General features: G+C 58.3%; 1 protein-coding gene across 3 annotated transcripts in view; it reads left to right on the top strand.

Moving 5' to 3' along the window:
• Nucleotides 1-13,964, top strand: part of amdhd2 (amidohydrolase domain containing 2) — a 79,630-nt gene that overhangs the window by 29,292 nt on the left and 36,374 nt on the right. For all 3 annotated transcript variants that reach the window (XM_072481450.1, XM_072481447.1, XM_072481448.1), the window contains exons 4-8: nucleotides 1,491-1,630; nucleotides 2,172-2,226; nucleotides 3,757-3,969; nucleotides 4,099-4,187; nucleotides 12,718-12,862. In XM_072481450.1, coding sequence (XP_072337551.1) covers nucleotides 1,491-1,630; nucleotides 2,172-2,226; nucleotides 3,757-3,969; nucleotides 4,099-4,187; nucleotides 12,718-12,862 — 642 coding nt within the window. The remainder of the gene's footprint in view (nucleotides 1-1,490; nucleotides 1,631-2,171; nucleotides 2,227-3,756; nucleotides 3,970-4,098; nucleotides 4,188-12,717; nucleotides 12,863-13,964) is intronic.

The raw sequence follows: 13,964 nt of genomic DNA, 5'->3' as shown, positions 1-13,964 counted from the left end.
CCACAGACCACAATCAGTAAGAATAAACAACACCTCCACAATAGTCCTCAATACCGGGGCCCCGCAAGGCTGTGTACTTAGCCCCCTACTCTACTCCTTGGACACACACGACTGCGTGGCAAAATTTGGTTCCAACTCCATCTACAAGTTTGCTGACGATACGACCATAGTGGGCCGGATCTCGAATAACGAGTCAGAATGCAGGAGGGAGATAGAGAACCTAGTGGAGTGGTGCAGCGACAACAATCTCTCCCTTAATGCCGGCAAAACTAAAGAGATGGTCATTGACTTCAGGAAGCAAAGTACTGTACACACCCCTGTCAGCATCAATGGGACCGAGGTGGAGATGGTTAGCAGTTTCAAATTCCTAGGGGTGTACATCTCCAAAAATCTGTCCTGGTCCACCCATGTCGACGCTACCACCAAGAAAGCACAACAGAAACTAGGAAAATTTGGCATGTCCACATTAACTCTTACCAACTTTTACAGATGCACCATAGAAAGCATCCTATCGGGCTGCATCACAGCCTGGTATGGCAACTGCTCAGCCCAGGACCGCAAGAAACTTCAGAGAGTCGTGAACACAGCCCAGTCCATCACACAAACCTGCCTCCCATCCATTGACTCCATCTACACCTCCCACTGCCTGGGGAAAGCGGGCAGCATAATCAAAGACCCCTCCCACCTGGCTTACTCACTCTTCCAACTTCGTCCATCGGGCAGGAGATACAGAAGTCTGAGAACACTCACGGACAGACTCAAAAACAGCTTATTCCCCGCTGTTACCAGACACCTAAATGACCCTCTTATGGACTGACCTGATTAACACTGCACCCTGTATGCTTCATCCGATGCCAGCGCTTATGTAGTTACATTGTATACCTTGTGTTGCCCTATTATGTATTTTCTTTTATTCCCTTTTCTTCCCATGTACTTCATGATCGGCAGCACAGTAGCATAGTGGTTAGCACAATTGCTTCACAGCTCCAGGGTCCCAGGTTCGATTCCCGGCTTGGGTCACTGCCTGTGCGGAGTCTGCACGTTCTCCCCGTGTGTGCGTGGGTTTCCTCCGGGTGCTCCGGTTTCCTCCCACAGTCCAAAGACGTGCAGGTTAGGTGGATTGGCAATGCTAAATTGCCCTCAATGTCCAAATTTGCCCTTAGTGTTGGGTGGGGTTACTGGGTTATGGGGATAGGGTGGAGGTGTGGGCTTGGGTGGGGTGCTCTTTCCAAGATCCGGTGCAGACTCGATGGGCCGAATGGCCTCCTTCTGCACTGTAAATTCTATGAAATCTGTTGAGCTGCTCGCAGAAAAATACTTTTCACTGTACCCGGTACACGTGACAATAAACCAATCCAATCCAATCCTTTATCCATGAGAAATCCAAGCACCTTTGTGATGACCCACCCAAAATATTTTTCCAGGAGGTTTGTTCTAGGAGCTGTTTATTGTGCCTCAGGACTGATGTCTGATATGTTAATGTTTTCCAGGAGGATATGGAATTGACTTCTCATTGGCCACAGATAACCTGAAATGTGGCCTTTCCATGGTCGCTCGGCAGCTGCTTTCCACCGGAGTGACCTCCTTCTGCCCAACACTTGTGACCTCCCCTGTCCCCATCTATCACCAGGTACATCACAGGGACTCTTTCCAGCATGAGGAACAAAGTTTGCCTGTGCATGGGGAGAGATGGGCTGAGTGTCTGAATGAAGGTGGGCAGAGGGGTTTGGGACGTGAAGGATTGATCTCTCTTGGTATAGCTCATAGTGTGAACAGTGTGATGGGAAAATATCACAGGAATTAAGTGTAACACGTGCAAACAATGGTTAGTGCTGCTGCCTCACGGCGCCGAGGTTCCGGGTTCGATCCCGGCTCTGGGTTACTGTCCGAGTGGAGTTTGCACATTCTCCCCGCGTTTGCGTGGGTTTCGTCCCCACAACCCAAAGATGTGCAGACTAGGTGAATTGACCACGCTAAATTGCCCCTTAATTGGAAAAAATGAATTGGGTACTCAAAATTTTTTTAAAAAAGTGTAACACATGCACAAAGTGGGAGTTTCCTATGAGGTTTCCAAACTGCCGAGTCAAACAATGCAATTGACCAGCTTGCCGAATGTATGTTCCCAAATAATTTGGAATTTAGTTTAAAAACGTTTCCGTCTTCCTTCTCAGGTTATTCCTCAAATTGAGGTGCAGGATGGCGGGCCTCGGGGAGCAGGGATATTGGGTGAGTATTGTTACAATCAGTCACTTGGCAGTACAGAATTTGAATATTGCTGAAAAGACAGACATGTTATGGCCGTTTTTCATCTTGCACTCTTGAAGACAAATGCAAAAATTCCAAATTTCAAACAATCACAGCAATTTATGCTGTAGGAGAAAAAGATGCTGATTGGTTGACAAGCCAACTTTGATTGGCTGAGATGTTGCAATGGAGAAAGCAACGGTGAGCTCAAGCTCCACAAGCCCCCGGGTGATTGAATTAAAGGCACAGGCGAGGCCTGAAAATATTCCTTTTCTTTCCAGGGAACCAATCCCTGTGGAAGAATATATGTCATTTCTAGTTTTCAACTCTCTGGAGACTGATAACTTATAAAAAGAGAAATGAATTTCCCAGTGATCGACTCAAAGGATCAAAAGATAAAATTTCACATTGTAAGACTTGACATTCAAACAAAACTCAACATCAACTAAACTTTACTGAGGCAACAAATACACTTAAAAACGAGAGGAAAATAGACACAACTAAAAGCCTCATGCCGTGTTTATATGTTACACCGTGCTCTACACAATTTAGTCTTGTGATTAAAGTCCAAAATTCATCCTGGCTTTAGCAGGATCTCCTCCCTGATTCGCCAGGGTGGATCTTCCAGTGTCCTTTACTTGACCTTCTGAGTGTTATTGAATGGACTTCCTGTTCAAAGGTACCCTCTGCTGATTCTGTGGTCCTTAATTCTTCAAATGCCTTGTTTCCGCGAAGACGATTCCACCTTCACCAGCCCTCTGCTTCATTGTTAACCCTCAAGTGGTCCTTTTCTTCTGCCTGGCATAGGGACACCTGTTGTTGGCCGCCTTGCCCCAAATCTCTTGGTCTGTCTGCCCCTCAGAGTCTGTCAGCAGTAAATATAGCTGCCTCCTCCTTTGTCTCCAGATGTTAAAGCTTGCACCTTATTTTCAAAAGCTTTTGACCTGGGCCCTTCTCCCCTTGCTGGCCAGGTCATATAGGCTTGTCTCCAGGCAGATCCCTTGGGGGCCGTCAAATTGATTTATCTCCAGACAGGTCCCATGGACGGTCCTATCTCCCTCTCCAAATACTCCAATTTACCTTGAATTAAAGGAGACACAACCATCTTATAAAGTTTTGCACTTGTAACAGTACTTAGGAGTTTCCACTTTATCTAATTGCCTTCCTTGCACTGGGGCAATCCAGCAGTGTGAACACATTGTCCATGAACCCAGCAGTGTGAATATACTTTCTACAAACCTAGCAGTGCGAATACACCCTCCATCAACCCTTTGAAGCACCCCTTCAGTACTGATCCTCTGACAGTCTGGGTTGTCCTCTGTACCGAGCCTCTGACGATGCGGAGTTCGCTCATTGGGAGCATCAGCCCGGAACTGTTCTCAAATCTTGGAAGTGGGACTTGTACCCGCAATGTCCTGACTCGGAGGTGAGACTCAATAGAGCTGCAAGGATGATCGTGGGTGACTAAGGGGATGTGGTGGTTCTAATGGGATTAATTCCTCTCTGATCCAGGGCTACACTTGGAAGGTCCATTCATCAGCAAAGACAAGAAGGGTGCTCACCCTGAGGAGTACCTGCGAACGTTTGAGAACCGCGGCTTCCAAGATCTGTTGGATACCTACGGCTCCCTGGACAATGTCCGAATCATCACACTGGCTCCCGAACTCGACAGAAGCAGCGAGGTTATTGGGGAACTGGTTAGCCGTGGGATCCGGGTTTCACTGGGTAAGGCAACAAGGCCGCAGGCAGATCATCACGTTTAACTTTCGTGTTTGTCTCTCTCTCTCTCTCTCTCTCTCTCCCAAGGATTTCTATCTTGATGTAAAGATGTTTTCTTTCTCAAAATCTTTGCAGGACATTCGGTCGGCAACCTGACACAAGCTGAAGCTGCAGTGAAACATGGAGCCACTTTCATCACCCACCTCTTCAATGCCATGTTGCCTGTGAGTCAGCTCCCCAAACCTGCCAGAAACGGAGGGAGCAGCAGGAAGGGCTATTTGTAAAGTCAGATTCCTCCGTGTCCGTAGTGGCTCAGTGGGTCGCATGCTCGCCTCTCACTTCATAGGTTTTGGGTTCAATTCCCACCCCAGAGACTTGAGCACAAAAAAAACAGTCTGAGGGATAGCACTGAGGGAGCACTCACTGTCTGAGAGACAGCACTGAGGGAGCACTCACTGCCTGAGTGAGCACTCACTGCCTGAGGGAGCACTCGCTGCCTGAGGGACCGCACTGAGGGAGCACTCACTGCCTGAGGGAGCACTCACTGCCTGAGGGACCGCACTGAGGGAGCACTCACTGTCTGAGGGACAGCACTGAGGGAGCGCTCACTGTCGGAGGGACAGCACTGACGGAGCACTCACTGTTGGAGGGACCGCACTGAGAGAGCGCTCGCTGTCCGAGAGACAGCACTGAGGGAGCGCTCACTGTCGGAGGGACCGCACTGAGGGAGCGCTCACTGTCGGAGGGACCGCACTGAGGGAGCGCTCACTGTCTGAGGGACCGCACTGAGGGAGCACTCACTGTCTGAGGGACAGCACTGACGGAGCGCTCACTGTCGGAGCGACAGCACTGACGGAGCGCTCACTGTCGGAGCGACAGCACTGACGGAGCACTCACTGTTGGAGGGACAGCACTGAGGGAGCGTTGCACTGCCTGAGGGACAGCACTGAGGGAGCGCTGCACTATCGGAGGGATGACACTGAGGGAGCACTCACAGTCTGAGAGAGCACTGAGGGAGCGCTCACTGTCGGAGGGACCGCACTGAGGGAGCGCTCACTGTCGGAGGGACAGCACTGAGGGAGCGTTGCACTGCCTGAGGGACAGCACTGAGGGAGCGCTGCACTATCGGAGGGATGACACTGAGGGAGCACTCACAGTCTGAGAGACAGCACTGAGGGAGCGCTCACTGTCGGAGGGACAGCACTGAGGGAGCGTTGCACTGCCTGAGGGACAGCACTGAGGGAGCGCTGCACTATCGGAGGGATGACACTGAGGGAGCACTCACAGTCTGAGAGACAGCACTGAGGGAGCGCTCACTGTCGGAGGGACCGCACTGAGGGAGCACTCACTGCCTGAGGGAGCACTCACTGCCTGAGGGACCGCACTGAGGGAGCACTCACTGTCTGAGGGACAGCACTGAGGGAGCGCTCACTGTTGGAGGGACCGCACTGAGGGAGCGCTGCACTGTCTGAGGGACAGCACTGAGGGAGCGCTCACTGTCTGAGGGACAGCACTGAGGGAGCGCTCACTGTCGGAGGGACAGCACTGACGGAGCGCTCACTGTCGGAGGGACAGCACTGACGGAGCACTCACTGTTGGAGGGACAGCACTGAGGGAGCGTTGCACTGCCTGAGGGACAGCACTGAGGGAGCGCTGCACTATCGGAGGGACAACACTGAGGGAGCACTCACAGTCTGAGAGACAGCACTGAGGGAGCGCTCACTGTCGGAGGGAGCGCTCACTGTCGGAGGGACAGCACTGAGGGAGCGTTGCACTGCCTGAGGGACAGCACTGAGGGAGCGCTGCACTATCGGAGGGATGACACTGAGGGAGCACTCACAGTCTGAGAGACAGCACTGAGAGAGCACTCACTGCCTGAGGGAGCACTCACTGTCTGAGGGAGCGCTCACTGTTGGAGGGACAGCACTGAGGGAGCGCTCACTGTTGGAGGGACCGCACTGAGGGAGCGCTGCACTGTCGGAGGGACAGCACTGAGGGAGCGCTCACTGTCAGAGAGACAGCACTGAGGGAGCGCTCACTGTCGGAGGGACCGCACTGAGGGAGCGTTCACTGTCGGAGGGACCGCACTGAGGGAGCGCTCACTGTCGGAGGGACAGCACTGAGGGAGCATTGCACTGCCTGAGGGACAGCACTGAGGGAGCGCTGCACTATCGGAGGGATGACACTGAGGGAGCGCTCACTGTCGGAGGGACAGAACTGAGAGAGCACTCACTGCCTGAGGGAGCACTCACTGCCTGAGGGACCGCACTGAGGGAGCGCTGCACTGTCGGAGGGACAGCACTGAGGGAGCGCTCACTGTCGGAGAGACAGCACTGAGGGAGCACTCACTGTCGGAAGGAAAGCACTGAGGGAGCGCTCACTGTCGGAGGGACCGCACTGAGGGAGCGCTCGCTGCCTGAGGGACAGCACTGAGGGAGCGTTGCACTGCCTGAGGGACAGCACTGAGGGAGCGCTGCACTATCGGAGGGATGACACTGAGGGAGCGCTGTACTATCGGAGGGACAGCACTGAGGGAGAACTGCACTGTCGGAGGGGCAGCACTGAGGGAGCGCTCACTGTCGGTGGGAGAGCACTGAGGGAGCGCTGCACTATCGGAGGGATGACACTGAGGGAGCGCTGTACTATCGGAGGGACAGCACTGAGGGAGAACTGCACTGTCGGAGGGGCAGCACTGAGGGAGCGCTCACTGTCGGAGGGGCAGCACTGAGGGAGCGCTCACTGTCGGAGGGAGAGCACTGAGGGAGCGCTGCACTATCGGAGGGATGACACTGAGGGAGCGCTGCACTATCGGAGGGATGACACTGAGGGAGTGCTGCACTATCGGAGGGATGACACTGAGGGAGCGCTGCACTATCGGAGGGACAGCACTGAGGGAGCGCTGCACTGTCGGAGGGGCAGCACTGAGGGAGTGCTCACTGTCGGAGGGGCAGCACTGAGGGAGCGCTGCACTGTCAGAGGGACAGCACTGAGGGAGCGCTCACTGTCGGAGGGACAGCACTGATGGAGCGCTGCACTGTCTGAGGGACAGCACTGAGGTATCGCTGCACTGTCTGAGGGACGGCACTGAGGGAGCGCTGCACTGTCTGAGGGACAGCACTGAGGGAGCACTGCACTGCCTGAGGGACAGCACTGAGGGATCGCTGCACTGCCTGAGGGACAGCACTGAGGGAGAACTGCACTGTCTGAGGGACAGCACTGAGGGATCGCTGCACTGCCTGAGGGACAGCACTGAGGGAGAACTGCACTGCCTGAGGGAAGGCACTGAGGGAGCTCTGCACTGCCTGAGGGACAGCACTGAGGGAGAACTGTACTGCCTGAGGGACAGCACTGAGGGAGAACTGCACTGCCTGAGGGACAGCACTGAGGGATCGCTGCACTGTCTGAGGGACAGCACTGAGGGATCGCTGCACTGTCTGAGGGAAGGCACTGAGGGAGCTCTGCACTGTCTGAGGGAAGGCACTGAGGGAGCTCTGCACTGTCTGAGGGAAGGCACTGAGGGAGCGCTGCACTGTCTGAGGGACAGCACTGAGGGAGCGCTGCACTATCGGAGGGAAGGCACTGAGGGAGCTCTGCACTGTCTGAGGGAAGGCACTGAGGGAGCGCTGCACTGTCTGAGGGACAGCACTGAGGGAGCGCTGCACTATCGGAGGGACGACACATGGAAGCGCTGCACTGTCTAAGGGACAGCACTGAGGGAGCGCTGCACTGTCGGAGGGACAGCACTGAGGGAGCGCTGCACTATCGGAGGGACGACACTGAGGGATCGCTGCACTGTTTGAGGGACAGCACTGGGGGATTGCTGCACTGTCGGAGGGACAGCACTGAGAGCGCTGCACTGTCGGAGGGACAGCACTGAGGGATCGCTGCACTGTCGGAGGGACAGCACTGAGGGATCGCTGCACTGTCGGAGGGACAGCACTGAGGGATCGCTGCACTGTCTGACGGACAGCACTGAGGGAGCGCTGCACTGTCGGGAGGGACAGCACTGAGGGAGCGCTGCACTGTCGGAGGGACAGCACTGGGGGATCGCTGCACTGTCTGAGGGACAGCACTGGGGGATTGCTGCACTGTCGGAGGGACAGCACTGAGGGAGCGCAGTACTGTCGATGGGATGGCACCTTGGGAGGCACAGCACCGAGGGAGCGCTGCACTATCGGAGGGACGACACTGAGGGATCGCTGCACTGTCTGACGGACAGCGCTGAGGGAGCGCTGCACTATCGGAGGGACGACACTGAGGGATCGCTGCACTGTCTGAGGGACAGCACTGAGGGAGCGCTGCACTATCGGAGGGACGACACTGAGGGATCGCTGCACTGTCTGAGGGACAGCACTGAGGGAGCGCTGCACTGTCGGAGGGGCAGCACTGAGGGAGCGCTGCACTGTCGGAGGGACAGCACTGAGGGAGTGCTCACTGTCGGAGGGGCAGCACTGAGGGAGTGCTCACTGTCGGAGGGGCAGCACTGAGGGAGCGCTGCACTGTCGGAGGGACAGCACTGAGGGAGTGCTCACTGTCGGAGGGGCAGCACTGAGGGAGCGCTGCACTGTCAGAGGGACAGCACTGAGGGAGCGCTCACTGTCGGAGGGACAGCACTGATGGAGCGCTGCACTGTCTGAGGGACAGCACTGAGGTATCGCTGCACTGTCTGAGGGACGGCACTGAGGGAGCGCTGCACTGTCTGAGGGACGGCACTGAGGGAGCGCTGCACTGTCTGAGGGACAGCACTGAGGGAGCACTGCACTGCCTGAGGGACAGCACTGAGGGATCGCTGCACTGCCTGAGGGACAGCACTGAGGGAGAACTGCACTATCGGAGGGATGACACTGAGGGAGCACTCACAGTCTGAGAGACAGCACTGAGGGAGCGCTCACTGTCGGAGGGACAGCACTGAGGGATCGCTGCACTGCCTGAGGGACAGCACTGAGGGAGAACTGCACTGCCTGAGGGAAGGCACTGAGGGAGCTCTGCACTGCCTGAGGGACAGCACTGAGGGAGAACTGTACTGCCTGAGGGACAGCACTGAGGGAGAACTGCACTGTCTGAGGGACAGCACTGAGGGAGCGATGCACTGTCTGAGGGAAGGCACTGAGGGAGCTCTGCACTGCCTGAGGGACAGCACTGAGGGAGAACTGCACTGCCTGAGGGACAGCACTGAGGGATCGCTGCACTGTCTGAGGGACAGCACTGAGGGATCGCTGCACTGTCTGAGGGAAGGCACTGAGGGAGCTCTGCACTGTCTGAGGGAAGGCACTGAGGGAGCTCTGCACTGTCTGAGGGAAGGCACTGAGGGAGCGCTGCACTGTCTGAGGGACAGCACTGAGGGAGCGCTGCACTATCGGAGGGAAGGCACTGAGGGAGCTCTGCACTGTCTGAGGGAAGGCACTGAGGGAGCGCTGCACTGTCTGAGGGACAGCACTGAGGGAGCGCTGCACTATCGGAGGGACGACACATGGAAGCGCTGCACTGTCTAAGGGACAGCACTGAGGGAGCGCTGCACTGTCGGAGGGACAGCACTGAGGGAGCGCTGCACTATCGGAGGGACGACACTGAGGGATCGCTGCACTGTTTGAGGGACAGCACTGGGGGATTGCTGCACTGTCGGAGGGACAGCACTGAGAGCGCTGCACTGTCGGAGGGACAGCACTGAGGGATCGCTGCACTGTCGGAGGGACAGCACTGAGGGATCGCTGCACTGTCGGAGGGACAGCACTGAGGGATCGCTGCACTGTCTGACGGACAGCACTGAGGGAGCGCTGCACTGTCGGGAGGGACAGCACTGAGGGAGCGCTGCACTGTCGGAGGGACAGCACTGGGGGATCGCTGCACTGTCTGAGGGACAGCACTGGGGGATTGCTGCACTGTCGGAGGGACAGCACTGAGGGAGCGCAGTACTGTCGATGGGATGGCACCTTGGGAGGCACAGCACCGAGGGAGCGCTGCACTATCGGAGGGACGACACTGAGGGATCGCTGCACTGTCTGACGGACAGCGCTGAGGGAGCGCTGCACTATCGGAGGGACGACACTGAGGGATCGCTGCACTGTCTGAGGGACAGCACTGAGGGAGCGCTGCACTATCGGAGGGACGACACTGAGGGATCGCTGCACTGTCTGAGGGACAGCACTGAGGGAGCGCTGCACTGTCGGAGGGGCAGCACTGGGGGATTGCTGCACTGTCGGAGGGACAGCACTGGGGGATCGCTGCACTATCGGAGGGACAGCACTGGGGGATCGCTGCACTATCGGAGGGACAGCACTGGGGGAGCACTGCACTGTCTGAGGGACAGCACTGAGGGAGCGCTGCACTATCGGAGGGACAGCACTGGGGGAGCACTGCACTGTCGGAGGGACAGCACTGAGGGAGCGCAGTACTGTCGATGAGATGGCACCTTGGGAGGCACAGCACCGAGGGAGCGCTGCTCTGTTGGAGGGGGCAGCACTGAGGGACAGGCAAATGGAATATCGGTGTTTATTGCAAAACGACTGGAATATAGGAGAGAAGTGATTAGTACAGCAATTGTACAGAGTGTTAGTGAGACTATATCTTGAGTATTGTCCAGTTTTGGTCTCCTTATTTGAGGAAAGATGTGGTAGCATTACAGGCAGTTCATAGGCAGTTCACTGTGTGACGTTCTATTGGAGGGATGGCAGTGTCGGCGGGATGGAGGGACGGCACTGACGGAGGGACGGCAGTGTCGGCGGGACGGAGGGACGGCAGTGTCGGCGGGACGGAGGGATGGCAGTGTCGGCGGGGGGGATGGAGGGATGGCACTGTCGGCGGGATGGAGGGATGGCACTGTCGGAGGGACGGCAGTGTCGGCGGGGCGGGACCGAGGGAGCGCCGCACTGCCGGCGGGTGGGACCGAGGGAGCGCCGCACTGTCGGCGGGGCGGGACCGAGGGAGCGCCGCACTGCCGGCGGGTGGGACCGAGGGAGCGCCGCACTGCCGGCGGGTGGGACCGAGGGAGAGCCGCACTGTCGGCGGGTGGGACCGAGGGAGCACCGCACTGTCGGCGGGTGGGACCGAGGGAGCGCCGCACTGTCGGCGGGTGGGACCGAGGGAGCACCGCACTGTCGGCGGGTGGGACCGAGGGAGAGCCGCACTGTCGGCGGGTGGGACCGAGGGAGCGCCGCACTGTCGGCGGGGCGGGACCGAGGGAGCGCCGCACTGTCGGCGGGTGGGACCGAGGGAGCGCCGCACTGTCGGCGGGTGGGACCGAGGGAGAGCCGCACTGTCGGCGGGTGGGACCGAGGGAGAGCCGCACTGTCGGCGGGTGGGACCGAGGGAGCGCCGCACTGTCGGCGGGTGGGACCGAGGCAGCGCCGCACTGTCGGCGGGTGGGACCGAGGGAGCGCCGCACTGTCGGCGGGTGGGACCGAGGGAGCGCCGCACTGTCGGCGGGTGGGACCGAGGGAGAGCCGCACTGTCGGCGGGTGGGACCGAGGAAGCGCCGCATTGTCGGCGGGTGGGACCGAGGGAGCGCCGCACTGTCGGCGGGTGGGACCGAGGGAGCGCCGCACTGTCGGCGGGGCGGGGCCGAGGGAGCGCCGCACTGTCGGCGGGTGGGACCGAGGGAGCGCCACACTGTCGGCGGGGCGGGACTGAGGGAGAGCCGCACTGTCGGCGGGCGGGACTGAGGGAGCGCCGCACTGTCGGCGGGTGGGACCGAGGGAGCGCCACACTGTCGGCGGGGTGGGACCGAGGGAGAGCCGCACTGTCGGCGGGGTGGGACCGAGGGAGAGCCGCACTGTCGGCCGGTGGGACCGAGGGAGAGCCGCACTGTCGGCGGGTGGGACCGAGGGAGCGCCGCACTGTCGGCGGGGCGGGACCGAGGGAGAGCCGCACTGTCGGCGGGTGGGACCGAGGGAGAGCCGCACTGTCGGCGGGGTGGGACCGAGGGAGAGCCGCACTGTCGGCGGGGCGGGACGGAGGGAGCGCCGCACTGTCGGCGGGGTGGGACCGAGGGAGAGCCGCACTGTCGGCGGGTGGGACCGAGGGAGAGCCGCACTGTCGGCGGGTGGGACCGAGGGAGAGCCGCACTGTCGGCGGGTGGGACCGAGGGAGCGCCGCACTGTCGGCGGGTGGGACCGAGGGAGAGCCGCACTGTCGGCGGGTGGGACCGAGGGAGCGCCGCATTGTCGGCGGGTGGGACCGAGGGAGCGCCGCACTGTCGGCGGGTGGGACCGAGGGAGAGCCGCACTGTCGGCGGGCGGGACTGAGGGAGAGCCGCACTGTCGGCGGGCGGGACTGAGGGAGAGCCGCATTGTCGGCGGGTGGGACCGAGGGAGCGCCGCACTGTCGGCGGGTGGGACCGAGGGAGAGCCGCACTGTCGGCGGGCGGGACTGAGGGAGAGCCGCATTGTCGGCGGGTGGGACCGAGGGAGAGCCACACTGTCGGCGGGGTGGGACCGAATGAACAAGGACTCTGACAATCCTGTATAATTAAATGTTTTACCTTCATGAAGTGATACTGTGCTGTATTTTTCTATGTTCTATGATAGTTTTTTTAAAACGTGCATTTCTATATCACCTTTTATGTCTCAGGTCGTCCCAACCTGCATCAGGCCACTTCCTGATGTCTGGGATATGGTGACAGGAGTGTTTCTGCAGCCTCGACTGGGCAGAGCAACACCCACTGTCACAAAACCCAGATTCTCTCGTAGATTTACTGGTTTGTTCTCTTTCCTGGGTTGTGATCTGTAGTTTTTATATCTCTCCCTTCCATTCCCTCAGTTTCACCATCGGGATCCAGGAATTGTGGGTCTGCTGACCAGCAGTGAGATTCCTGTTGGACGGTCCGTGTTCTACGGAATGATTGCCGATGGGATCCATACCAACCCTGCAGCGCTGAGGATCGCTTACCGAGCACATCCCGATGGTAAATAGTCAGGTAGCGAGCCCCCCCCCCCCCGATTCCAAATCAGTAACGGAAGATGCAGATATTCACTATTCGTATCAATGACAGCTCGTGGAACAGGAAGCACGGATTCCCGTCTCGGCCACTCGCTGCCCTGGCTCCAGTTCTACCCCAAAGCAGCAGGGTCACCAACGCTGGCCAGATGCCTTCCGGGATCTTCTGGCACATGACCTGCTCCCAAAGGTCATATTGGTACCATCGTCCACTTGTCACGTCTCGCCCCTTCAACCCCTCCTATTGGTCACCATCCTCATAGAAACTCCCACAGCCAGTCGAAATGTGAACCGTCGCTTTGTTCTCCAATTGGGTGATTTTCTGACCCTCAGTCAAACACAGTCTTTCCCACATTGACAATATTTTTTACGATCGATGTAAATGTGCAAACGAAATTACATAAAATGCCATGTTTTCAATATTCCGGTAATTTCTCTTGGATTTTCTCGCAGTCTGGCCTTCAATTCCCAAAGTCTCCAGGCCAGTCCTGGCGGGTTGGCAACCCAAGTGGGAAATGGTGCCAAGGTCAGCAGGGGGTCAGACTAGGAGACGGTGTGTAGCCGACATAGCGGGAGTCAGTCTGGGAGACGGTGTGTAGCCGACATAGCGGGAGTCAGTCTGGGAGACGGTGTGTAGCCGACATAGCGGGAGTCAGTCTGGGAGACGGTGTGTAGCCGACATAGCGGGAGTCAGTCTGGGAGACGGTGTGTAGCCGACATAGCGGGAGTCAGTCTGGGAGACGGTGTGTAGCCGACATAGCGGGAGTCAGTCTGGGAGACGGTGTGTAGCCGACATAGCGGGAGTCAGTCTGGGAGACGGTGTGTAGCCGACATAGCGGGAGTCAGTCTGGGAGACGGTGTGTAGCCGACATAGCGGGAGTCAGTCTGGGAGACGGTGTGTAGCCGACATAGCGGGAGTCAGTCTGGGAGACGGTGTGTAGCCGACATAGCGGGAGTCAGTCTGGGAGACTGTGTGTAGCCGACATAGCGGGAGTCAGTCTGGGAGACGGTGTGTAGCCGACATAGCGGGAGTCAGTCTGGGAGACGGTGTGTAGCCGACATAGCGGGAG

The sequence above is a fragment of the Scyliorhinus torazame genome, chromosome 17 (assembly GCF_047496885.1).
Source record: "Scyliorhinus torazame isolate Kashiwa2021f chromosome 17, sScyTor2.1, whole genome shotgun sequence".
Lineage (NCBI taxonomy): Eukaryota > Metazoa > Chordata > Chondrichthyes > Carcharhiniformes > Scyliorhinidae > Scyliorhinus > Scyliorhinus torazame.
Note: the sequence above shows the minus strand (reverse complement) of the source record. Positions and strands in the feature narration are given on the sequence as shown.